At 44.6% G+C, this 22,840-nt stretch overlaps 1 protein-coding gene across 6 annotated transcripts in view; it reads right to left on the bottom strand.

Annotated features, from left to right (window-relative positions):
• ELAVL4 (ELAV like RNA binding protein 4) overlaps positions 1-22,840 on the bottom strand; it is a gene marked incomplete at its 5' end in the record, with an annotated part of 85,768 nt that overhangs the window by 7,017 nt on the left and 55,911 nt on the right. For all 6 annotated transcript variants that reach the window (XM_079927600.1, XM_079927601.1, XM_079927602.1 and 3 more), the window contains 2 exons: positions 933-1,086; positions 17,834-17,937. In XM_079927600.1, the coding sequence (XP_079783726.1) occupies positions 933-1,086; positions 17,834-17,937 (258 nt within the window). The remainder of the gene's footprint in view (positions 1-932; positions 1,087-17,833; positions 17,938-22,840) is intronic.

Genomic DNA, 22,840 nt, shown 5'->3' with positions numbered 1-22,840 from the left:
GGGTTTGTTGCATAGTCAAATGATAAACACATGCTAAATGGCTCCCAGGGGGTGTTTTAAATTAGAGTAGGTGAAAACCTTCTGTCATCAACAATGCAGCCTGGGGGTAAGTGGGGAGAGGGATAAATTGGAAGATTGGGATCGACACATACACACTACTATATGTTATACAGATAACTAATAAGGACCTACTGTATAGCAAAGGGAACTCTACTCAATACTCTGTAATGGCCTATATGGGAAGAGAATCTAAAAAAGGGTGGATATATGTATTTGTATAACAGATTCACTTTGCTGTACACCTGAAACTAACACAACATTGTAAATCAATTATACTCCAATTAAAAAAAAAATGCAACCTGGGTGCCTTTCTTACTGACAGGTGGTGGCCGCGGTTGCTTTTCTTTATGATGGCCAAAGTATCACAGCACCAGATCCTGGGTTATCCCTGTACTGCTGCTAACTAACTGGACAGAAGTCACATGCCCCACTTTGGACCTCTGTTTTCTCATGTGTGAAATGAGGCAGTGTGAGGTTGCCTCTAACTTTACAATGCTATCATTGGAGACAGAGCTATACATACAGGCTCTTTTCACATACGAAAGTAATGTTATTTGGTTGAGGGTTGAAAGAGACTTTGAAGGTCATTCAACCCCACTCCCAGCTTGATGGCTGAATCCTCTTTACAACTCTGCCAAGTAGTTTAGCTGCTGCTGGAACAATTCCCACGACGGAGATCTCCTACTTCCCAAGATGGCCCATTTTAAATTTCGGCAGTTGATTGATAAAAAGTCTTTCTCTTAGGTCAAAAATCTGTTTACTCATGACCCACATCCTTTTCCCCAAGTAACCACTACCTCTCTGCTCCTATGGGTCACAAGGCACTGGCTGGTGACACTGAGACACAAAATAACGGCAAAAAGATACTTAACCTGTGACTTGATCCACCAGGATTCGTGAGGTGATGATACGGCCGTATTGTGAGAAGAGCTGCTCCAGTTCCTTCTGGGTCATGGTTTTGGGAAGGCCGCTAACGTAGAGGTTAGCATCCCTGATTGAGGCAGAGCTTGGACGGGCATATGAGACCTAGGAAAAGGCAAGAGGCGCTAAATCCATTACAGGCAACACCCTCTGGGTAGAGACTGAGTCGACAACTGAGATGACAGCCCCGCGTCTATCATTCTAACTCACAGCGTCAGTTCAAATAACTCTGTAGTTCAGATGTTTAGCTACTTTTGTAATAGTAATGAGAACCAGGAGAACAGCAATAGAGGAACAAGAGGAGAGCTGGTGATAACTTAAAACAAATGCACAGATAAGGGTCTCTAAGTGCAGAACGAAATAGCTACTGTATGGCAGCTGTTAAATGCAGAACTACCCACGCATGGAGTTCTGAAGATGAACCTCCTGGATGTGGGTGTATAGATGATTTACTGTATCCAACACATAATAATCTTTGAAAAAACAAAACAAAAAAAACCCCATGAAATTCTGCTCTGCAGATTTCTTTCCTTGCCAACCCCACCCCACCCCCATCCCCTTCTTGAACACATAAAAGCGATCAGGTTCTCTGCAAGATTTTTTTATGTCCCATCCTTTGCGTTGATCCAATCTGTTCCCACAAGGTCTGCTCTCGCTGAATGACAAAGTGCTGGTGAAATGGGGCTGAATGAACATCTGCTTGCGAAACTGGATATATGACCTTGTCATAACATCTGCAAGAACCAGTTGCCTTCTAACTTTGAGGCGGAGCAGATGAAACCACAATAAAAAAAAATGAGGGCACGATGGAAAGGAGGGAGGGAGAGGGCAGTGGAGAGAGAAGTGAGCCTCACCGATGGTTATAATAAGTTCGACTTTGTAAATCTGTCCTCCCGGATCTCTCAACTGCTTTTTTTTTTTCCCCAAAAAGCTAACACAGAAGTGTAAACAGATCTGAAATTCCATCTGCAAGAAGCCAAATCTGTAGCAGTACACATAAGCAAAGCAAACCCCAGCAGTCATTAATTTTAGACTTTCATTTACTTATTTATTTATTTTTTAAGAAAACAACATCAGACATTTGAAATATAATTTACAGCTAGTCTAACAAAAGCACTTTCCTGCTAAAGCTATTTCTGGGGCGGTTATGGCTCAGAATAGATGATGAAAACAGTCATTTCAGAGCACATCTGACAATGTTGGACAGGGAGGGACCTATATGCCTTATTAGCATTTTTTAGTTTTATTTAATTTGTATAACCAATTCACAGGACCTGCTAAGACTATAGGGGTGAGTGAGTGAGTAGGTGTGTGTGTGTGCTCTGCATACACAAAAGCATGTTTGCAAAAGGAATTATACATGTTAAACTGGACTTTTGGCATTAGGAACTAAACCTCCAGCAGGGAAGGAGACCTTGCATCTGAGAATGGGTCTAGCAGCGGATCACGCAGAGGCGTGAAGGATGAGCAGACCCCCTCACCCATGGCACTCTCTCCCTTTCCATGCAGAGATGCCAGGTCCCTTTCTGGGTTCCACACCTAAAAATAGATGTTGACTCAACAGATAAAATGATGTGAGTGACTAATCTGCCTTGCTGGCCTCCTCCTGCCAATGGAGCAAGGCAGCCAGTCTGAGCATTTACCTCTTCTAGAAACTCATGGGTGGCCTCTGTAGGCTCTTTCCCAGCACACGGATGACACGCACAGAGGCCATTTCATGGAGGGTCCCTGTGTGTGTATCTGGGGGTGGGGACTGAAGGACCAAGAATCCCATGTGACTGCCAGCACAGGGCATCACTCTACACAAGGTTCTCCTCCCCCTGTCCCTTCAGGTTATAACTTAGCAGAACTATTTTTTAGGCATGAGGAGGGAATGGTAGGAAGAGGGAAATAAAAACATCACAGCGACATGTCTATGGTAATGAGGGTCACCCTTGTCTCACCCCTGCCAATTACTGACAAATTAATTGTCTGAATGATCTTCATGCTCCCCAAAAACAAACCTTCCCACCTCTACGCTTTTGTTCACAGGGAACATTTTTCCACCTACTTCCTCAGGTCCTAATCCTACTCTTTCTAAGGCCCAGATCCAATGCTACCTTCTCTAGACAGCTTTTCCTAATCTTAACCTCCTCCTAAAAATCCCCCTCGCAGTGCTCTCGATGAACCGCACCCATGGCACTTGAGCCATCTGACCTTGATTTTCCATGTATCTAGTCTGCCGATTTCCTTGAGGTCATGGCTTGTGTATGTGTGTCTCATTCATCTCTGTGGTTCTAGCTCCCAACACAGAGCCCGATACTCGCAGGGTGCTTAACACCCACTGAAAGAGCCAATGAACACCCACGGATCATAATGAATGACTTGGGCATTAATGGCTCTTTGGGTTAATTGCAGCTTGGATTCCTCCACTTAAGGGGATCGCTGAGAGTTAAGCATTCTGTTTTCCTACTAAGTCATAGCTGTGTTTTCCTACTAAGCTAAGAGCTAAGAGACGTGTTTCCCATTCTCCAGTATCTGGGGTTGGAAGGACTAAATCTTGTTCGAGAACTAGACTTAGAGGCCTCTCTTAGCAAGCACTTCCTGAGGATCTACCATGAGCCAGGCATAGTGCTGTGTGCTGGGGATACACAACAAGCAAGAACAGGCATGGTCTCTTGCACTAAAGGACTTCCAAGTCCAACAGGGGCAACAGACAACACACAGCAGGTACTCAATAAATAAGTTGAATGGAAGAATGGTGCATATATGGACCAGTTATCATAATGCCACAAGATGTGTGCCATTCCAGGGCTGTATATTTGGGGCTGGAACATAGAGAAGGGCAGGCTAGTCTCCCTTTTAATTAAGGGTTAAAAGGGCCAGGAAGGAGACAGAGCTGAGGTGAGACTGGTGGTGAGGCAGGTCGTATCACAGTGTGTGGTGGGGTCAGGGAGCCATGGCCTGATGATAGCCCTCCTCTGTTGTGAGGACAAAAGAGATGATGAAGGTCAAGGGCTTAGCGCAGTGCCTGCCTGGCACCCAATAAATGCACAATGCATAGTAATGACCTTGATCCCCTTATTTTTGTGCAGCTAGAGCTGGGGTACAGGCGAGAGCAGGCCTGGGACAGATCTGCTAGGGAAAAGGAGCTGGAACTGGAAAGTCAAAACCATTTCCCCAAAAGAGGATGCTGACAGAGGCAGAATCTCAGAGAGGGAGAATTACTGTGACAGACCCCAGCCACTGAGCAGTGACACATCCCTAGGGTGAACAGTACCTCAACCATTCACCAAGCCTAAATCCCGCCTAGTTTTTCTCCTCTATTTGGAAACTTAGGTCTATTGTTCTCTTAGTTCCCTGTCTAGGAAACCTGCAGAAGTGGGAGTGGGCGAAAAACAACAGGAAAAGGATCTTCCCACATTCAACATGCAAATGCTTGCCCCAGTGTCGAAACTTTTCAAGTTTCTTCATACATTTATTAAACCCTAACTGACTGACTACAGGTGTCAGGCCCTTTGTTAGGCTGAAACATTTCTAAAAAAATCGCTGACTCTTAGCCCCTCCAGAGAGTCCGCCATTGCTGGCTTATTAACCCCACTAGAGCCCGAGGCTTCCAACGCTGTTAGAAGTGCCCTAAAGAACCCTGTGCCTCAGACCATCAGGATCCTGCTCACTTCTTTCATCCAGCACCTCTGAAAACAAGACTGGTATTTCTACGCCCGCACCAATCTTGCTCTGGAGCTCAGGAGCTGGAGTGGGGAGATGACCCCTCTCTCTCTGGGTAAGGGTGGCCCAAAGGCAGGTGACTGTACAAATGATCTTGATGGAAGATTTGCAGTCACTCCAAACTCCTTATCCCTCCCCATCCCTGCAGGCTCACAGTAACCTCTACTCTCTGCAAGGCTGATAGTACAGCACGGAGCTTATGAGACATGGGCTGGCTCCAGTACTCACTAGCTTTGTGACCTTGGGCAAGTAATTTGATCTCGATAAGTTTGTTTCTTTACTGGTAAAAAGGGGAACAATTCTCCTTTGATGGGTTATTGTAAAGAATGAAGACGACAGACTTAATGTGTCTAGCACATACCTAGAATTTAGTATCAACTTGGTAAATATTATTCTGTGATGACTCAGATAGGTTTTTGTGGGTCGGTCTGGGACTAGCCCCCATTGGGACACACCTTCCAATTTTACCACACAAGCAAACATCTGGAACACGACCAGTAAGCGCCTATAAAGCACCGTCCTCCTCCATCAGACTGGTCGGGGTCTGGATCATCCTTTATCACTTCACAGCCATGAATTTCCTTTAGCACATTCCTACAGATTCCACTGCCTCACATCCACAAAGTACTTTCCACTTTCCAAAATGACTTTACAAGGCTGTTCTCTGCGGTAAGGCAGGCATTGTCATTCATCACTGATGGGGCAGCAGGACCAGGGCTGGGGCTGCCCCTTGCGACACAGCACTCACAGGTTCCTTCACCTGCTCACAGCCAGGGCTTGGCAAGGTGGGAGGAAGAGCACGGCCTGGGGAAAAGCTTTCCTGAGTCATCGGGCAACACCTTGGTCCTTGTCTGTCCCGCCATGGTACAGAAAAAGAGAGCAGTTGGAAAGCATGATAAAGACGTGATCTTGGGTGCTATGAGGAGGGCAAGATGAGAGGAAAGGGGCTTCTTTAGGAAAACACTGGTATTAGAAGATGAGAGTTCATTCATTCCTCCCCTTCTTGAACACTTACTGTGTGCCAGACCCTGTGCTGGGAGAGTTTTTGCTTTAAGGGTTCCACAGTCTGGTGAGGGAAGTAATCAAACAAGTGGAGAGTGTAATACAGAGGGCTGCTCCTGGCAGGGGGAGACTCGTTTCCCATGCCCGGCGTTTCCTCCCATGCGGAGGATATGCCCCCTGGAGTAACATTCCAGGCCTCTTTGTACCCCTGCAGCCCCTCTTCTCTGGGGAAGCGGAGCAGTGGCTCTGAATAGGCTTCAACAAGGGAAATGAGCAGGTGTGCCTCAGACTCTGCCTGCTTCCTCCCTTCTGGGAGCCAGATGCCAGCCGGAAGCCCACTTTCTACTCCAGGCTCTACGTTCTATGGGAGCCGCCTATGCTCTCCTGTGGGGAGGCCTATGGGGTCCAGAGCACCTGTGACACAGTATGTCAATCTGTCAAAGTGTGGGGTTCCATGTTAGGAAGCCCATTGCGTCCACGGAATCCATCTGGGCCTTAATCATTAATAAAGAATTTAGGATTCCATAAGTTTTTCTCTTTTTGTCTTATCTTTCAATTGGTTTAAAACTGGGATGTACAAAACAGGGGTGTCATTTGTTGGGCCCTTTTGAATTACAAGGATGTCTACCATTAACTGGATGTTTTCACGAGCTAGGCATTCTATTCACAAAACTGCTAATCTCCACAACCATAATTCATGGTAAGTGGAAATAAGGGTGACAGGTGACGCTGGTGAACTCAACAGAAAGCATTATCCTTGAAATCTGTTTCACAGAAACTTGATGTTGGAAGTGACCTCAAAAGTTCAGGGCAGGGCTTCCCTGGTGGCGCAGTGGTTGAGAGTCCGCCTGCCGATGCAGGGGACACGGGTTCGTGCCCCAGTCTGGGAAGGTCCCACATGCCGCGGAGCGGCTAGGCCCGTGAGCCATGGCCACTGAGCCTGTGCGTCTGGAGCCTGTGCTCCGCAACGGGAGAGGCCACAACAGTGAGAGGCCCGTGTACCGCAAAAAAAAAAAAAAAAAAAAAAAAAGTTCAGGTCAGGATGTAAGACAGCTGGCCAACCACCTTACACATTTCCAAAGACAGGAAGCTCACTACCTTACAAGGCATCCTACACCATCACTGGCCATCACTGATTATTGGAAAGTTCTTCCTTCTGCTGAGTTCAAACCTGTCTCCCCTGTAGCTTCCAACCTTCTCCTATTTCTATTCTGGCTCCACACACTAGGAGCATCCTTCCTGTCCTCTACCCCCTTATCTTGTGGGTCTCACTGATAGGTGACAGAGCATCAGTCAACTATATTTTGAGACAGGTCACTCCAAGGAGTTTCTCATTTATGTTACTTTAACTGAAATGGAGCATCTATTCTGGAATGGAGACAGGGGTTAAGAGCAAGAGTTTTGGGGTTAAAGATGTAGATTTAAATCCTAATCACTTACTAGCTATAAATGGTAAGCCTTGAGGTAAGTCACTTACACTTTCTGAGCTGTATCACTTGAATAACCTAGTTGAGAAGCTTTCTAATAGAGCTATTAGAGCGTTAAACAAGCTAATGCGTATACGATTCTTAGGCACTATGCCCGGCACGCAGTAAGTGCTCAATAAATAGTGGCTTGGATACAATTGTTGTGTACTTAGGCCTTATGTCAGACACTGGGGGTACAAAGATGAATACAACAGTCCCTGACACGTAGGACTATTAGTCTAGCAGAGGAGACACACTCCTTTCAGAAGATCAGGCTGCAGATTTTTCCCTGTCTGCTGTAACACCGTACTCTGAGTGAGCAGAAACTCCCTAGAGCAAACAGATCCCTGGGGACAGACATTCCAGAGAGACCAGGAGGATGGCAGCAGAGAACAGACTCTGGTGCTTCCAGGGCCTTCTAGGAGCACACTCTCCCTGGGACTTCTGATCTCACCACCAGGAGCTGGGAAAGAAGAAAGAAGCCAGCTGGCTCCTAGAAATGAGAGTTTTCATTGTGAGGATCAGCTCACCCCCGTGCCCGTGGCTGCAGCCCTGCCCACAGGCAGGACAGGTGTCTGCTTACGTGGCCCCACTCCTCGTACTTCCCCCACCCACCACCTGATATATGATCTGTGATTGATATGATATTCTTTTATCATGGGCAACCTGATGGTAATGTTTCTAATGAGTTCTGATGGTGCTACTTGTTGCTGCTCAAAACCTTCAGTGTTCCTCCAGCACCTTGTGATGGAAGCTCAAATCCCTTACCTGAGCATCCAAGGCCCTCTGGGATCTGGCCCAGCCTCTCATCTCCTGCTAACCCCTCTAAGCACCCTCTGCCTCAATTCAAACAAAATGTCTCTGGTTCTCACTATCTGCTCATCCTCGTGGCAAAATGAACTCCTGCCCATCCTTCCAGGCCCAGCCTGAGTGCCACCTCCTCCATGAAACCCAGGCACAAATGACTGCTCTCTCCTTGGACTCTACAGATGATACACATTTCAGTGGCAGCAGCTATCACACCCTGCCTCCCATCACAGCCATCTGTGCTAACACCTCATCTGCCCAAATAGTCTGAGCATTCTAGCGGTCTCTGCAGACCCCCTGTGGCATCTAGTCTCAAAGCCTTACATAGGGCAGGAGCGCAATAACACTCTCTGAATTGAAACAAAATGTGTAATATACTGTATGTAATGCATTTGAGCTCCTTTCCCAGGCACTGACTCTGACGTGGAGAAGGAGCTAGAGGGAACCACAGATCTGAAGCGAATCCAAGAATATCATGAGAGTACTTCTGGCACAGAGTAGGCTGGATAAATAATTCTCTAAAAAAATGGTGTGGTGATAGAATTCGTGTGCCTTAAAACTTCTTTTAAAAAGTCCATCTAATTATGAAGGGGGATTACTGGTATCAGGACCTTGCTGTCTGTCTAGTGACTCCCAGAAGGGAGAGATGTGCTAAGGGTTTTATGGCCTGGTTAGCGGAAGAGCTGGTCTCAGACTCAGGGTGTAAGATACCGAATCTCTTCACTAAACTTCAACTCCTGAATCTTGCTATACTGGTAAGACTGCTGTGGCCACTTGGAAGCTCCATGATACTTTCCACTACACAAAGTAAGACTTAGATTCGTTCTTTATGTATCTCTGAAACATGTAGATGGGAAAAAGTCTTCCCCTCTCCCCATGTAAGTTTTACCTTAGGGGTAACCCTATTCACTATCATCTTCATGCTGGGGAGCATTACTCAAGCAATCCACTATAAGCCAGGACTACCTATAAGTGAGATATTATTAGTTCCATTTTCCAGACGACAAACTCTGGCTCAGTGAGCTCAAGTGCTTGTCTAAGGTCACACAGCTGAACTAAGACAAAGCTGGATATGACTAAGTTCTGGGATCTTTCCGCTATGCCAGGCTATCGTGGACAGTGAAATAGAAGCCGTGTACTTGGCACAAACTGCTACTTTCCCTGGAAAGTTACCAAGCTGGAGAGATCGTGCTATAATATTTTATTAGTTAGACTTAAAGTTGGAAGGAACCATTCTGTAGATGAGGAAGTAAGTCCAGAGAAATCAACTAAGTTGTCCAAGGTCATCCTAGTAGTTTCTAACGGAGCTGGACCGGACTCTCCATCTGAACTCAGAGCTCTTTTGAATGGACAGCAAGGGGAAAGGGGAGAGGGATGTGGCTCTATGACCTTTGACAGACCAGCTGATCTGCTCTGGGGCTTCATGGTAACCATGGAGAAGTGATCCTTTATTCCCCAGGGCCGCTGATGTTCTAGGCCAGCATTGTCCAACAGAACTTTCTGGGATCGAGAAAACATTCTAGATCTGTGCTGTCCAACATGGTAGCCACCAGCTACAGGTGGCTACTGAGTACTTCAAACATGCCTAGTGTGACTGAGGAACTGAACTTTTCATTTAATTTTAATTATTTTAAACTCAGATGTAAGGAGCCATATATGGCTAGTGGCTACTAGACAGAACAGCTCGAGGCCCAGGAACAACACAAAGTTATAGCATCTCAGAGCTAGAAGGAAACTTTAGATCATTTAGTCAGACTCCAGTCTGGTATAGGAATCCCTCTAAGTCACCCCTAATGACTCCATTTGCATGTGTCTGACAATCAGGGACTCACTACCACCCAAGGCAAATGATAGACACATAGATTCTCTTTCCAGATTCTTGACATATAGGATTGAGCTTCAGAGTCACTTTTTTTTTCTCTAGAGAATGGAAAAGCAACCATTGTGGAGTGAATATGTGAGTGCAGCACTGTTTGGCCATCTTCCTCATTTGCCTCTGGACAACCCTTACAGCATCTGGTCTCTTCAAAACGTGGAGCTGAGAAATGGAGACAAGATACCAGGGATGGGTTGACCAGAGTGGACAAGAAAGGACCACTGTTTCCTGGGATCTGGAGTCCACAGCTCTCCTAGGACACCTGGGGTGTGCTGAATGTTTTTTTAAGCAGCTCACATCGGGATCTTTTACACTTGTAGACAGCTAAAGCCCCCAAGCCTCATTCCACACACTTCTGAAAACTGAAGTGTCCTTGTAACCTGCGCCTGACCAATTTTCTTTTGTAACCCAGACACAGGACACTGTGGATGACCTTTAAGATACTGGGAACATAAGAGCCTCACTGGGCAGAGTAAGGGAACTGTATTTCCATCTCTCAAACTCCTACACCTGTATCTGAAATTAATCACTCAATGGACCTTAACAGGGCGCTAGGAAGCAAAGCAGCCAAACGGAATGTGTCACAGGAGAGAAAGTGCCTGGTACACCTGGGGTAGACGGGTCTCCCGTTTCCACTGGTGTTGCCACCCCCTCTCTTCCCTCCTCGGGGATTCAGTGATCCAGTCGCCCCTGCTGACCTTGGCAGGGAAGCATTCCCACACCGGCTCTGACTACAGCCATAATGGGGGAGGAGAGAAAATGCCTTTTTATTATTAACGAGACGGAGGGAGGTAGTCTATCATTTCTGGGTGGGGTGATATCTGCCAGCAGAAAATGATCTGCTAACTCTCCGGGAAGCATTAAGAGCAGTGATAGGAGAAATAATTGCTTATGCCAAGAGCAAAGAAAAGATGCCTCAGCGGAATGGAGGCCTTTAGCAAGGCAGGTGGATTGGGGGCGTGCGGAGGGAGGGAGGTAAGGCTTCCTGATGACCCCTGGCAAGAGAAAGAAGCAGGAGGGGCAAACTGGAAACTGCAAAACTCAAGTGTGGAAAGATCCCCCGGAGGCACCGTTAGTGCTATTAGAAGAATAACGCGAAAATGGAGAAATGGCTAAGCAACATCAGAGCAAGAGGCTGAAATAAAGGAGCTGCTCTCCTTTCTGGAGAAGCGAGGGCTTTTTCCCCTTCCGAAAAACCTTCACTCACGCACCTTCCCCTCCTCTAGCTCTGCTCCCTCGGGAACCGGGCTGTTGCCTCGCGATAAAGCTTCTCCTTTACTCTCTCACCTCCTCTCCTGACTGAACGCCAACCCTCCTGGGTTCGGCCACAGTGGCAGGAACAGCTTTTTTGTCCCCTCCTCCCGACCTAATCCTGAAATCACTCACGCCTCCAGTTTGCACAAGAGCCGTGCTCTGGGAATGCTTTCTTTAAATTCATATTTTTATAATTTGAGTAATAGTTTAATGCAATGATTAGGAAAAGAAAAGCCACAACATCATTTGTAAATGTAATGCAATGAGAAAAGGAAGGAAAAATATAAAAACGTTAATAGCATGGAGATGGGAATGTCTGACATTGCCTTCATTACATGATAATGAATTTTCCGAATTATTTATAAATAAGCCTGTTTTGCTTTTAAAATGAGTCAAAAAAGCTCCTAATAGAGCTGAGGAAAACCAAAGTCTAAGGCTGACAAAAACCTAGCACAGCAGCCTGCAAGCCTCTGGTTTTGTTCGTCAAACAACCTAAGTGATGCACCAGTGCCAGATGAACCTACTTGGAGCTTTACTTTGATCAGATCCCTCTCCTGCTCAAACTGTGCACAGCTCCCTACTCCAGCTCCTCTACCCCAATCAAGTGGGAACCCCTGCAGCCCTGTGGCAGTCCCCATCTCACCGCATTAGAGGCGCTCCTTCGCATGTTTGTGGCTCCCATGAGAGACGAGTTTCCAGAGGCAGAGCAGTGAACACTTCTCTAATCCTGGTCCTCAAACTCAGGTTAAAACCCAAACAGGTGTCCCACTGCATGGAAAGGGTTAGGATCCTACATCCTCAAATCCCATTCTGGATCACTTTTTACTGAAGGCTCTCAGTGTAACTTGTATATCAATCCAAACTTCCGGTAAACATATCCCTCTTTTGAAGCTACTACAGAACCATCTACTTTTCTTTGTTCCTAATTAATGCAACACAGAGCTGGACTACTGCAACTGCATTCAACAGAGTGCTTCTTAGAAAGAGGCTGGAATTCAGAAGCTGCTCTTGTAAATGCCCTGCAGAGGTTCAGGACTGCAACAGGCATCCACTGCGGGGTCCAGGAGTACTGGGGATCATCTTCCAGAACCCACAGCCATTTTGCTCAGTGCTTCTCAGCGTCTAAAGTGATCTCTGTTGGAGACAAATGGGGGGTTGGAAGCTAAACAGCACTTCCAAGGCCCTAAACAGGGCAAATAATCTCCACTGGGTTTATGGTTGAAATGCTGAGAAAAGACCCAATTTTGGGTCTTTGGCAGCCTAGTCAGTGTAAGCCCATGGTCCATACCCCATGCCTCTCTTTTTTTTTTTTGTGGTACGCAGGCCTCTCACTGCTGTGGCCTCTCCCGTTGTGGAGCACAGGCTCCGGACACGCAAGCTCAGCGGCCATGGCTCACGGGCCCAGCCGCTCCACGGCACGTGGGATCTTCCCAGACCGGGGCACGAACCCATGTCCCCTGCATCGGCAGGCGGGCTCTCAACCACTGCGCCACCAGGGAAGCGCCCCCCATGCCTCTCTGACTCACACGGGTGGAAGAATCTCCAGGACACTGCCATCCCTAGGTCACCGAAGTCCTAGGACCTAGCTCAGGGCCTGGAAAGCAGGGGTCTCAGAAGATATGATCTGAAGTCAGGTCTGTCTCCTGATTGATGGCAGAAGCCCCGAACCACAAGTCTGTTTACTGAAGAACCCGGAGGAGCCATGCAATTCATCTGTTTGCTTTTTATATATCTTCCCTCACCAGGGAGTATAACCCATGTGTGCACAGAACCAAATACACACCCACACACTCACAGAATGCATGTGCCGCTGAGCAAGCAGGCAGTGAGACATTCCCACACTGACGACCTATTGCCAGAGTTATTTTTAAAACATTTTTTTCTTATTCCAAATCTCACTTACTAACTGTGTGATCCTGGATAAGTCTCTTAACCTCTTTGGGCCTCAGTTTCCTCAATTGTATAAAGGAGAGAATCACTATTTTAAGAATCAGAGCTGATGTGTGTAAAGCATCTAGCCCTAGGGAAGCTTCAAGGGTTAAATGTTATTAAACATGCATAGCGGTTAGAATACTGTTGGACACAGAGTAAATGCTCAATATAAGGTATCATTACTATCATTATTATTTCCTTTCCAGCTCATGCTCACATATTAAGTAGCTCCTCTTCTGGAAGAATCTTTCACGGCACCTTTGGATGCTAACTCAACTCAACTGCTGGCCACTTGTGTGCCTTCGGACAAGTCAATTAATCTCTGAGCCTAATCTCCAAGAGGCGTGGGAACCTGGCCACTTTCTCCCACTAAAGAAGTTATAATCCAAAGAATAATTCCTCTGCAGTCATGTGTTTGCAAACATGTACTAGATGGTTCCAAGGAGATTTCTGTAATGCGTGCTTCCAAAGAAGATACTTGGTTTTTTTCCCCAGATAGGCAAGTTATCTGCAGTCATCCACACTACTTAGAGGGGCTTATTTAAAGAAGCATTCTCTTTCTCTGCTTTGATGCTGTATCTATGCTAAGATTGTATTCTCCTTGAGGACAGGGGCCTGGTCTTCCCTCCACGTGCCCTCAGTATTCACACACAATCACATTACATCCCCCTTAATAAAGGGGAAACGAACATTTGTTAACAGGGAACCATCATTTGTGGGCACCTTCTACTAGCAGCCTAGTAATGAATCATTCACTTTCAAAATGCAAAATACTGTGTGTGTATTTAAATTTGAGTTCAGAGGCTGCAAACTGCTTCTCCGTAAGTCATCTCTTAAGTTTTGTTTGTCCCAGCAATCCCACTACTGGGCATATACCCTGAGAAAACCATAATTCAAAAAGAGTCATGTACCAAAATGTTCATTGCAGCTCTATTTACAATAGCCAGGACATGGAAGCAACTTAAGTATCCATCGACAGATGAATGGACACAGAAGATGTGGCACATATATACAGTGGAATATTACTCAGCCATAAAAAGAAACGATATTGAGTTATTTGTAGTGAGGTGGATGGACCTAGAGTCTGTCACACAGCGTGAAGTAAGTCAGAAAGAGAAAAACAAATACTTCATGCTAACACATATATATGCAATCTAAGAAAAAAAAATGTCATGAAGAACCTAGGGGTAAGACGGGAATAAAGACACAGACCTACTAGAGCATGGACTTGAGGATATGGGGAAGGGGAAGGGTAAGCTGTGACAAAGTGAGAGAGTGGCATGGACATATATACACTACCAAATGTAAAATAGATAGCTAGTGGGAAGCAGCTGCATAGCACAGGGAGATCAGCTCCGTGCTTTGTGACCACCTAGAGGGGTGGGATAGGGAGGGTGGGAGGGAGGGAGACGTAAGAGGGAGGAGATATGGGGATATATGTATATGTATAGCTGATTCACTTTGTTATGAAGCAGAAACTAACACACCACTGTAAAGCAATTATACTCCAATAAAGATGTTAAAACAAAAAAGTTTTGTTTGGCTTGCCTACATAATGCTCTATAATTTTTTGAGTTGGTTTTTAACCTTTAAAAATTGGGAGATTTGGCATAAAATATCTAGCTTTTGGTTTCTATTGAATAAGTGGAAGATCTGACAATGATCTGGGTTTAAATAATCAGTAGTAGCGGAAGAACAGCTGCCCCTTTTAGTGCTCTCCAGCTCACTATAGTCTCCACTACTCCCTCAGGGCTTTCTAGAACTATCCCTGAATCTAGCTGTTCATCATTAACCTTCAAAGCTTAGGAATTAACTCTTGGTTTGCCTGCATCTATGTTGTACATTACATTTGAAGTCGTGTGTTTTGCAGGAAGCAAAAGGAGGGACAGACTTGATCGAAGTTTGCAAACATGTACTACATGATTCTGGGGAGACTTCTATGATGCATGCTTCCAAAGAAGATACTTGTTTTTTCCTAATAGGCAAGTTATGTTATTCCTTCATGGGAATAAGAGCAAAGAGATAAATCTCATGTCACTTATCAAAGCAAACTGAAGCAGAAGAAGTAAATAGTGGCCTGAAAGGCAGAAAAGTAATTTAAAAAAAATTAATAAATGATGAGACTATTAACAGCACACGAAAAGGGTTTGCTTTTTTCCTTTCCTTTAATATGATTTTTACCTGAAACACTGTGTCCCTTTAGGAAAGGGAAGAAAAGTTAATAAAGGAACCTATCACTCAAACTTAATTTTTAGTATGGCAAATAAACGCTTTAATGAAAGGGCTGAAATCCCCAGGTTTGCACATTAAATTTTCATTCATCGTAGAGAATGGAAATTATTGATTAAGCCGTGGCATCATGCATTTTGAATCCTACAGTGCCTCGGAAGCCCACGTTGCTGCTGGGTGCAAATGTGTTGGCAGCATTTTGATGCAGGGTGAGCACAGGGTGGGTGAGGGAGTGGGGAAAGGGATATAGAGATGGGAAGGAGGCTGACTGGTTCTTCACAGAAAGAAAATAATCAATATTCCTTGTTTCTAAGATCCACTGAGACAAAGCACTTCTTCTGATGGCATCATGGGCCAGGGGGGTTGCATTCTGAGATCAGAAAAGCCGGATCCACTCAGCCTTTTGGGAATCTTCAATGGCTTCATGGAATACTTTATTTTAAAAAAGCAGAATGGATGGCTAAGAATTTGACCCTAAGCTCTTGGGGAGGTTTGGGTTTTAAGAAAACTGTAGAGGAAAGAAAAGCATCTTTCTCAGTTTAAGATTAGGGAAGAGCATCAAGGGAAGAGCAAATGTCTGACATTCTAATGCTGAACTGGATAACACAAAAAAATCAATCAAACCCACAAATACACCTCTCAACCTGGTGTGGCCTCATCAAAGAATCAGATGACAAGAGCATCCCATCTCAAAGCATTGAAAACAGGTATGTTTTTCCTTTGAAAGAAATTAATGCTCCTGTCTCTCAGAGGACTACCCCATAATTAAGCAACTCTCGATTATTTCTCCTTTAGAGAACTCACAGGGACTGATTCTAAGCTGAGACTGAGGCAACCTATGTCAAGCCCATTTTGGGGTCTTTGTGAAGCCCAGACTGTATGAGATCAGGAAAGTGATCATCTTTAGAAAATAAGCTAAACTAAATTGCAAAAGTAGAGTGGCTTAAAAGAAAGGAAAGAAGGAAGCAAGGAAGGAAGGAAGGAAAGAAAGGAGGAGGGAGGGAGTGGAGGAAGAAAGAAAGAAAAAGAAAGAAAGAGAGAGAAAGAAAGGGAAAGAAAGGAAGGAAGAAAGAAAGAAGAAAGAAATATAAAAGAGAGAGAAAGAGAAAGAAAGATAACCACATAATATATTCCAAAAAGAGAAGGTTTCTGTTTTGTTTTGGTTTTGTTTTGATTACCTCCCAGCTAAGATTTTCTTACACCAGTAGCCTCCTGTCAGTCTGGATGTTGGAAAAGTAGCTCTGTTGAACCATAAAGTTCTGGTTTTGTGTTTTCAAATGCTGAGAGCTGGTGCCATCTGTAGATTTCCGTTCTGGGAGAGGTTTCTCTTTTGTCCTACTTTGCGTCAGACCTGCTGTCGTGAGGATAAGAGCACCCAGGACACACCTCCCCATGGTTTCATAGGCTATGAAGGATGGGACTCATTAATCGGCTGGCAGCTGCCCCCAAACAGGATGCTGCCTGGAGGTGGGGGAAGAAGGGAGAGGGAGGCTGAGGAAGAGGCAGGCTCCATCCAGGAGACCACCACTGGCTGTCAGGGGCCAGGGGCCGAAAGCAAACAGCACCACCTCCTCAAGGATCCTCACAAGGTGAAGTCTGAACGGAGAGAGTGACTATCCAGCCACAGAAATGTCCATTTGGAGGAGCAGGCTCTGGGGGACTGTTTTTCTTTTCTGACTTGAAACAACCCCTCCTGAGATATTATCTACCAGTCTGATTATTTTTGGATTGCTAGAATGTTTACTTTTTCATTCCTCCCCAGATGTTATAGTACCTGACCCTATTACACCAGTGCATTTCTTTTAAACTGATTTTTCCTTTTCAAGTCTTTTTTAGGAGGGTCCTCTTCACCTTTAGGTAAAACCAAGATGCTTGGCCTCACATGTGAGCCCCCTGCCTACCTCCTATCCTCATCTTTTCATCATCTCCCTGCTCAACCTTAGGCCATAGTGTGTTCTATGTTTGTTCCCCACTCACAATGTTTATATACATTTTCACAGCTTTGCATGTGTTGTTCCCTCTGCCTGGAATAGCTTCTTCCCTTGGCTCTGCTCTGACCATCTTTGCAGGCTTGAGCTCACAAGCATTCTTTTTTTTTTTTTTTTTTTTGCGGTACGCGGGCCTCTCACTGTTGTGGCCTCTCCCGTTGCGGAGCACAGGCTCCGGATGTGCAGGCTCAGCGGCCACGGCTCACGGGCCCAGCTGCTCCGCGGCATGTGGGGTCTTCCCGAACCGGGGCACAATCCTGTGTCCCCTGCATCGGCAGGCGGACTCTCAACCACTGCGCCACCAGGGAAGCCCACACAGGCATTCTTGATGGGGTTAGTCATCCCTGGCATCATACCTGCTCTCTGGAATGGAGGTCCCACAGCTTGTGGTCCCCTCCCTCTACTCAACCGTCACCTCTTTCTTCTGTAATGATCTGTGTCCCTCACTTAGTACAGTGGATGGTAAGTGTCCTTTGAATAATAAATAAAGAACGCCACTGCCAGCTCCCTCATAGCCTGAATTTATTAGATCAAAGGAATGAAATTTAACCAGTGCCTCCCAAATAAGGAGCTAACATGTAACCTCTTACCTTTATGGTTTTGGTCTGGAGTCTGAGTCCATTTAAAGTGTTGATGGCTTTCTCTGCATCCTTTGGATCAATATAGTTAACGAATCCATACCCTAAACTCTGTCCTGTGGAAACATTTTTTAAAAAAGAGAGAGAGAGAGCTCATTATCTTTATAGAGGTAACACTTCCCATTGCAGTGCGTCAAAACCCTCTAGTACATGGTTCCTTTTATACCAGGGTTTACTCCCAGGTTGAGAAGTTTCCAGTTCTTCCATCTCTCACTCTGGTCAGCCTTTAAACTCACAGGAGCTGCCCCAGCTGGGAATAGGTAAGTGCCCGTGCACGTCCACACCATATACACACAAGTGTCCACTTAATTGGGAAGAGGCAGGGCAGGGTAGTGGAAAAGACCAGGTGTGGTTTGTTAGAAGAGTTCTGAACTGGAGTCCTGGGGCTTTTCCTATCAGCTGTGTGACTCTGAAGAGAATTCACTTAATCTCCTGTTTTCCCCAGACATTTCTTCTCTGCAGATACCAGCACTTGCCACAGACAGGTTTGAGAGGGTTAACAAGATATTGAGCATGCAATGCCTACCTAGAACATAGTAGCTGCTCAACAAAAGACAGCTCTGCTATGCTCAATCCTGTAAAATTGGGACAAGTGCTGGATGCAGTAGCTGTGTCTGCTGCCTCAGTCATGCTATCCATGCCTACACTCAGAGGACTGTAGCAAGATCTGAGCAGCAAAGACTGGAGACATTTATAGTGAAGGTGCGGCCAGAATTTAAAGCAATTGCAACAAATCATTCATTGCCCTCATCATTCCCCCAGCCTAAGAACAATAAAAAATGGAAAGAACTGGGGAGCTCCTAACACTTTGCAGAGTGCAAATACACTCTGCAAAGAGGATTTAGCTACTTTAGGTGAAGATGGCATCAACTTATCTGGAAAGAGAGGTAGCAAGTGACAGGGCTCCCCCACTAAGTGAAATAAAAATAATGTGCTTGCGATCGTGCCACTGATTATAAATAGTCCATCAGCTCTGCCATGTGTCATCAGCCAAAAATATCATTAGGAAACTTTACATTTTCTGACATACTCTTTAAGAAATACAGAGCTTGGGGTGGCTGCAAAGCCAGCTTGAACTTCCCAGGCAATGTTATTGATTTGTGGGCGGCAGCAGAGCCGAAGGGGAGGAAAATGACAGGACGTCACATGTCAGGAAAGACTGATTACATAAAGCTCTCTTTGGAGTACACTCAGACCAGGGCTGGGAGACAATACAGCAAAAAGTCTGCCATGTCCTGGTGACAGGAGCCCACTTCAGCAGCCAAAAAATCTTTCCAACAGCTTCTGTTTTGCTGGTAAATGTCTGTGTTTGTGTTGGTCGTAGGAGGGAACCTGGGAAAACAAGTTGGGTTCCGGATCAGAAAATGGATGACTTTATTATCCTTTATAGGGTGGAAGTAAAGAGAATCATGAGGAAACTCAGTTGCGTTTTTGTCCCCCAAATGGAAAACCCCAAATGACAATACATTAGGATATTCCTTCTGTTTTGGAATAACAGGGTTAGAACAGGAAAGACAGGCGCAAACTTCGCCAGATATGCCCTTCAGCAGCCAGAATTAGTAACTGAAGAAGGGGGAGAAAATGTTGAGCACGCTGTAGCTACCAGGGCCCTTCTCTTTCTATTTCACTGGGTTATGTGTGGTGTGTGAGAGGTATGTGTGTATGAGTGGCGAGTGCACGTGTGCACACACACGCATGCACACACACACAGGAGAGTAACAGTTAGAGAAAGAGATGCGTGTGAATACAAGACCCTGCTACATGTTCTCAGAAAATTTTTTGCAAATCCAAAAATACATGAGACTAATTCATTGGTTTAAAAATATCATTCATCCTAAATTCAGCTTCACCTCATCAAGCCTAGCTAAATTCACCTAATTAAGTCTATTTTCATCATGCAAATTTATCAGTCCTTATTTACCTTGTATATAAGAGAAGCCTTAAAAATTGCTGTAAAAGTCTTACAGTTATTTCTTTTAAACAGTCATGCACCGAACTGAGGGGCTATAGAGGGCACTTTTAAAGTAGTAATCTCAATGACAAATCTTATGTATGAGTTCTAGGAAACAGGTCAGGGTCAATCTATCCAACTAAATTTGATTTGTATAAAATTAAAATGAAATACGAAAAATATAGACAAAACACTCACCACTTAACTGCACTTAACCACTTAACAATGACTCATTGTACTGATGGAATATATGTGGAAGAATTTATCATGCCTACCAGTGGTGCATGTTCCCTGATATACTACCTTTCTTTCCAGTTATTCATATATTTACGGAAATCTTAAATATATATAGTGGCTATGATTTTTATATTCTATATTTTATCTTTATTTTAGAACATTGCTTCAGGAGGAAGGAAAACACACTCAGATTCTAGGAAGGTTCTGAAGGTCAAGTGAAGGAAAGACTCCTGCCCAGCAAGATACGCCACATCTACCCACCTGCCTGTGTAGTCCCAAACCCACCATCACCTTAGTACCTGACTGCAATTAGCACAGCCGTGTTATGCTCATCTGCTCTAGGTTTAGAGAGAGACTGCATTTAATGTCAAGAATGAGGGTGCTTTGGGGAAAACTAAAAACTAGATGAACACCGTTTCAGAAAGGAAAGGGATAAAAGATCAGAGGTTTTGCTTGATATGAAATAATGAACTGCAAACTCTAAAACAGGACACTGCACTGAACAGGAGGAGAGAGGTGGAAAGGCTTGCCTGTGAATTGAAAGATATGAGATAAACTGGCAGCACAATAAAACTACCTGTGCTTAGCCTGGTTCATGAACAGGCTTCTTTACGTGCTTCTTTGCCATCATGGAAGGAATACAGCTAAGTCTCATAAAAAATACTCAGTGGAGCTAAGCATATTCTTTTAAAACACTCTTGAGAGGATTAGATCCCTAGGTAGAAAATATAAAAACCCAAGCCTCATTTCTTTCAGAAACTGTTTTAGTAGTGAGGGAGAGTAAAATGAGGAAGAATTTTATGTTTTAATTTTGGTGATGGGTTTTGGATTTGCATTTCTGTATTTAAATTGTACACAGAACATAGAAAAATACAAATGAAACATATTCACAAAGAATACCAACACTATTTCTATGAGGACCAAGAGAGCCACCATGCTGGGAAGGCCCAGGGGACCCAGTCTGGAGCCTAGAACTAAGTGTGTCTATATGCATCCCAGAAATAGATAAGGTTTTTTTTTTCTTTCTTCTTCTCAAATAGCTTCATTCTCTCCCTTTATCAGCAGCAGCAAGATGTGACCACACAGGTATGGCAACAGTAATTTCAGAACAGAAAATTAAAACAAACTTTATTTTGCTCCCAGTTTATGAGCTTATTTTGATAGCAAGCCAAGCATACAAATGAAATCATTGAAGTTATGTTTACTGAATCACCAATAAAGAAAAAACAAAATCATTAAAGACAAGATACAATATTATAAAATGAAGACTACCTCCAATATTCAGAAACTATAGTGAGTGCCTGCTCCCTGATGCCCAAGACCTACAACCCTTCCTTGTGACCAGTCCTCAGCAGTCCTGAGCAGCAGGCTTGGGTAAGAGGCCCAGTGACCGTGAATGGGCAAGAAAGGCATTCTTGGCAGTTTGGGATAGAAACTTAAAATTAGAATGTAGTTTCCAAGGGAAAACTGTTATACACAATGGCTACATTTTTAAGGCGCTTCAGTGTATTTTGGATTAAACAGATTCTTGTTTTTAACAAGCTTTTCTTAAATCTGCACCTGAATATTTCTATTTTTTAAACTGCGCACATATGCATATACACACACAAAGACACGACGTGTCCTCGTACTACAATGTGGCAATATTTCTCTTCTGTTATAATAATTTCTATACCTAACTTCTCCCCTTAGAAAGCAAACACTTCTCCCTACAAGAACTAGTTTATAAAGACTGCGTACTTGAACATGGTAGGTACTCAACAAATATTTGATAAGGGAACAGATGGATACATACACTTGTACTAATTCTCCATTGCTGGAAGCACATGACCAGGATGTGTTTATGTTTGGAGGGAGAAGAGGATGAGAGGGGCACCTGGGGAATTCATTTCATATTTGTGAAAAAGGGAGAACAGGACAACAAGCTGACATCAGGGACTGGAAAACACAAACAAAAAATGTCCTGGTGGGTTCCCCTCCAGCACAGATCAGATGAAAAATAAAAACCATCCTGGCTCATGTTTCCAAAGAAATCCTGAGTTTCCAAAGTGCCTTTCCACCCATTATGTCACATTTGAGTCTCCCAACAACCCCGTGGGAGAGAGAGTCATCATTTATAGATGTGGAAACTGAAGTTCTGAGAGAAGAGCGATTTGCTCTACTATCCCTGAATAGCTGAAACTGAGTCTAGATCAGGGGTTGGCAAACTGTTTTATGTTTAGGGTGAGACAGTAAATAGTTTAGGATTGGTGGGCCCTCCAGTCTGTCATGATGACACTGCCATTGTAGCGTGAAGGCAGCCATGTACAATATGTAAACTAATGAGCATGGCTGAGTGCCAATAAAACTTTATTTAGAAAAAAAGAGGCAATGGGCTCAATTTGGCCTTTGGGCCATAGTTTGCTCACCCCTTGGTATAGATCTTTTGACTCCAAATCTAGTCCCCTTTGCCATATCCAGTTACTCCACTGGAACTAGTGTTGTTGACAACTATACTGAGGCCCTGAAATATCTCTGAAGTTGTTTTGAACCGCCTGAGAAAAAAGTAAATTACCTTCAATAGTTTGTGTTAAGCACTTTTATTGTATTCAAATGCTAGGAAATGTCACCATCATAGCTGATTATAACCCCTCATTTCCCAGTCATTCTGGAGAGAAGTTGTTTTCCCTTGCCTTTGGGGTCCTGTGGGTTATGACAGCAGGACCCTAAATATGACATCCTTATGGCTGATGGCAGCAGCAGAGAAGCTGTCCCCTCACAGGGCTGACCGG

Source organism: Stenella coeruleoalba, assembly GCF_951394435.1.
Source record: "Stenella coeruleoalba genome assembly, chromosome: 1".
Lineage (NCBI taxonomy): Eukaryota > Metazoa > Chordata > Mammalia > Artiodactyla > Delphinidae > Stenella > Stenella coeruleoalba.
The sequence above is the reverse complement of the archived record's forward strand: the minus strand, read 5'-3'. Positions and strand labels throughout refer to the sequence as shown.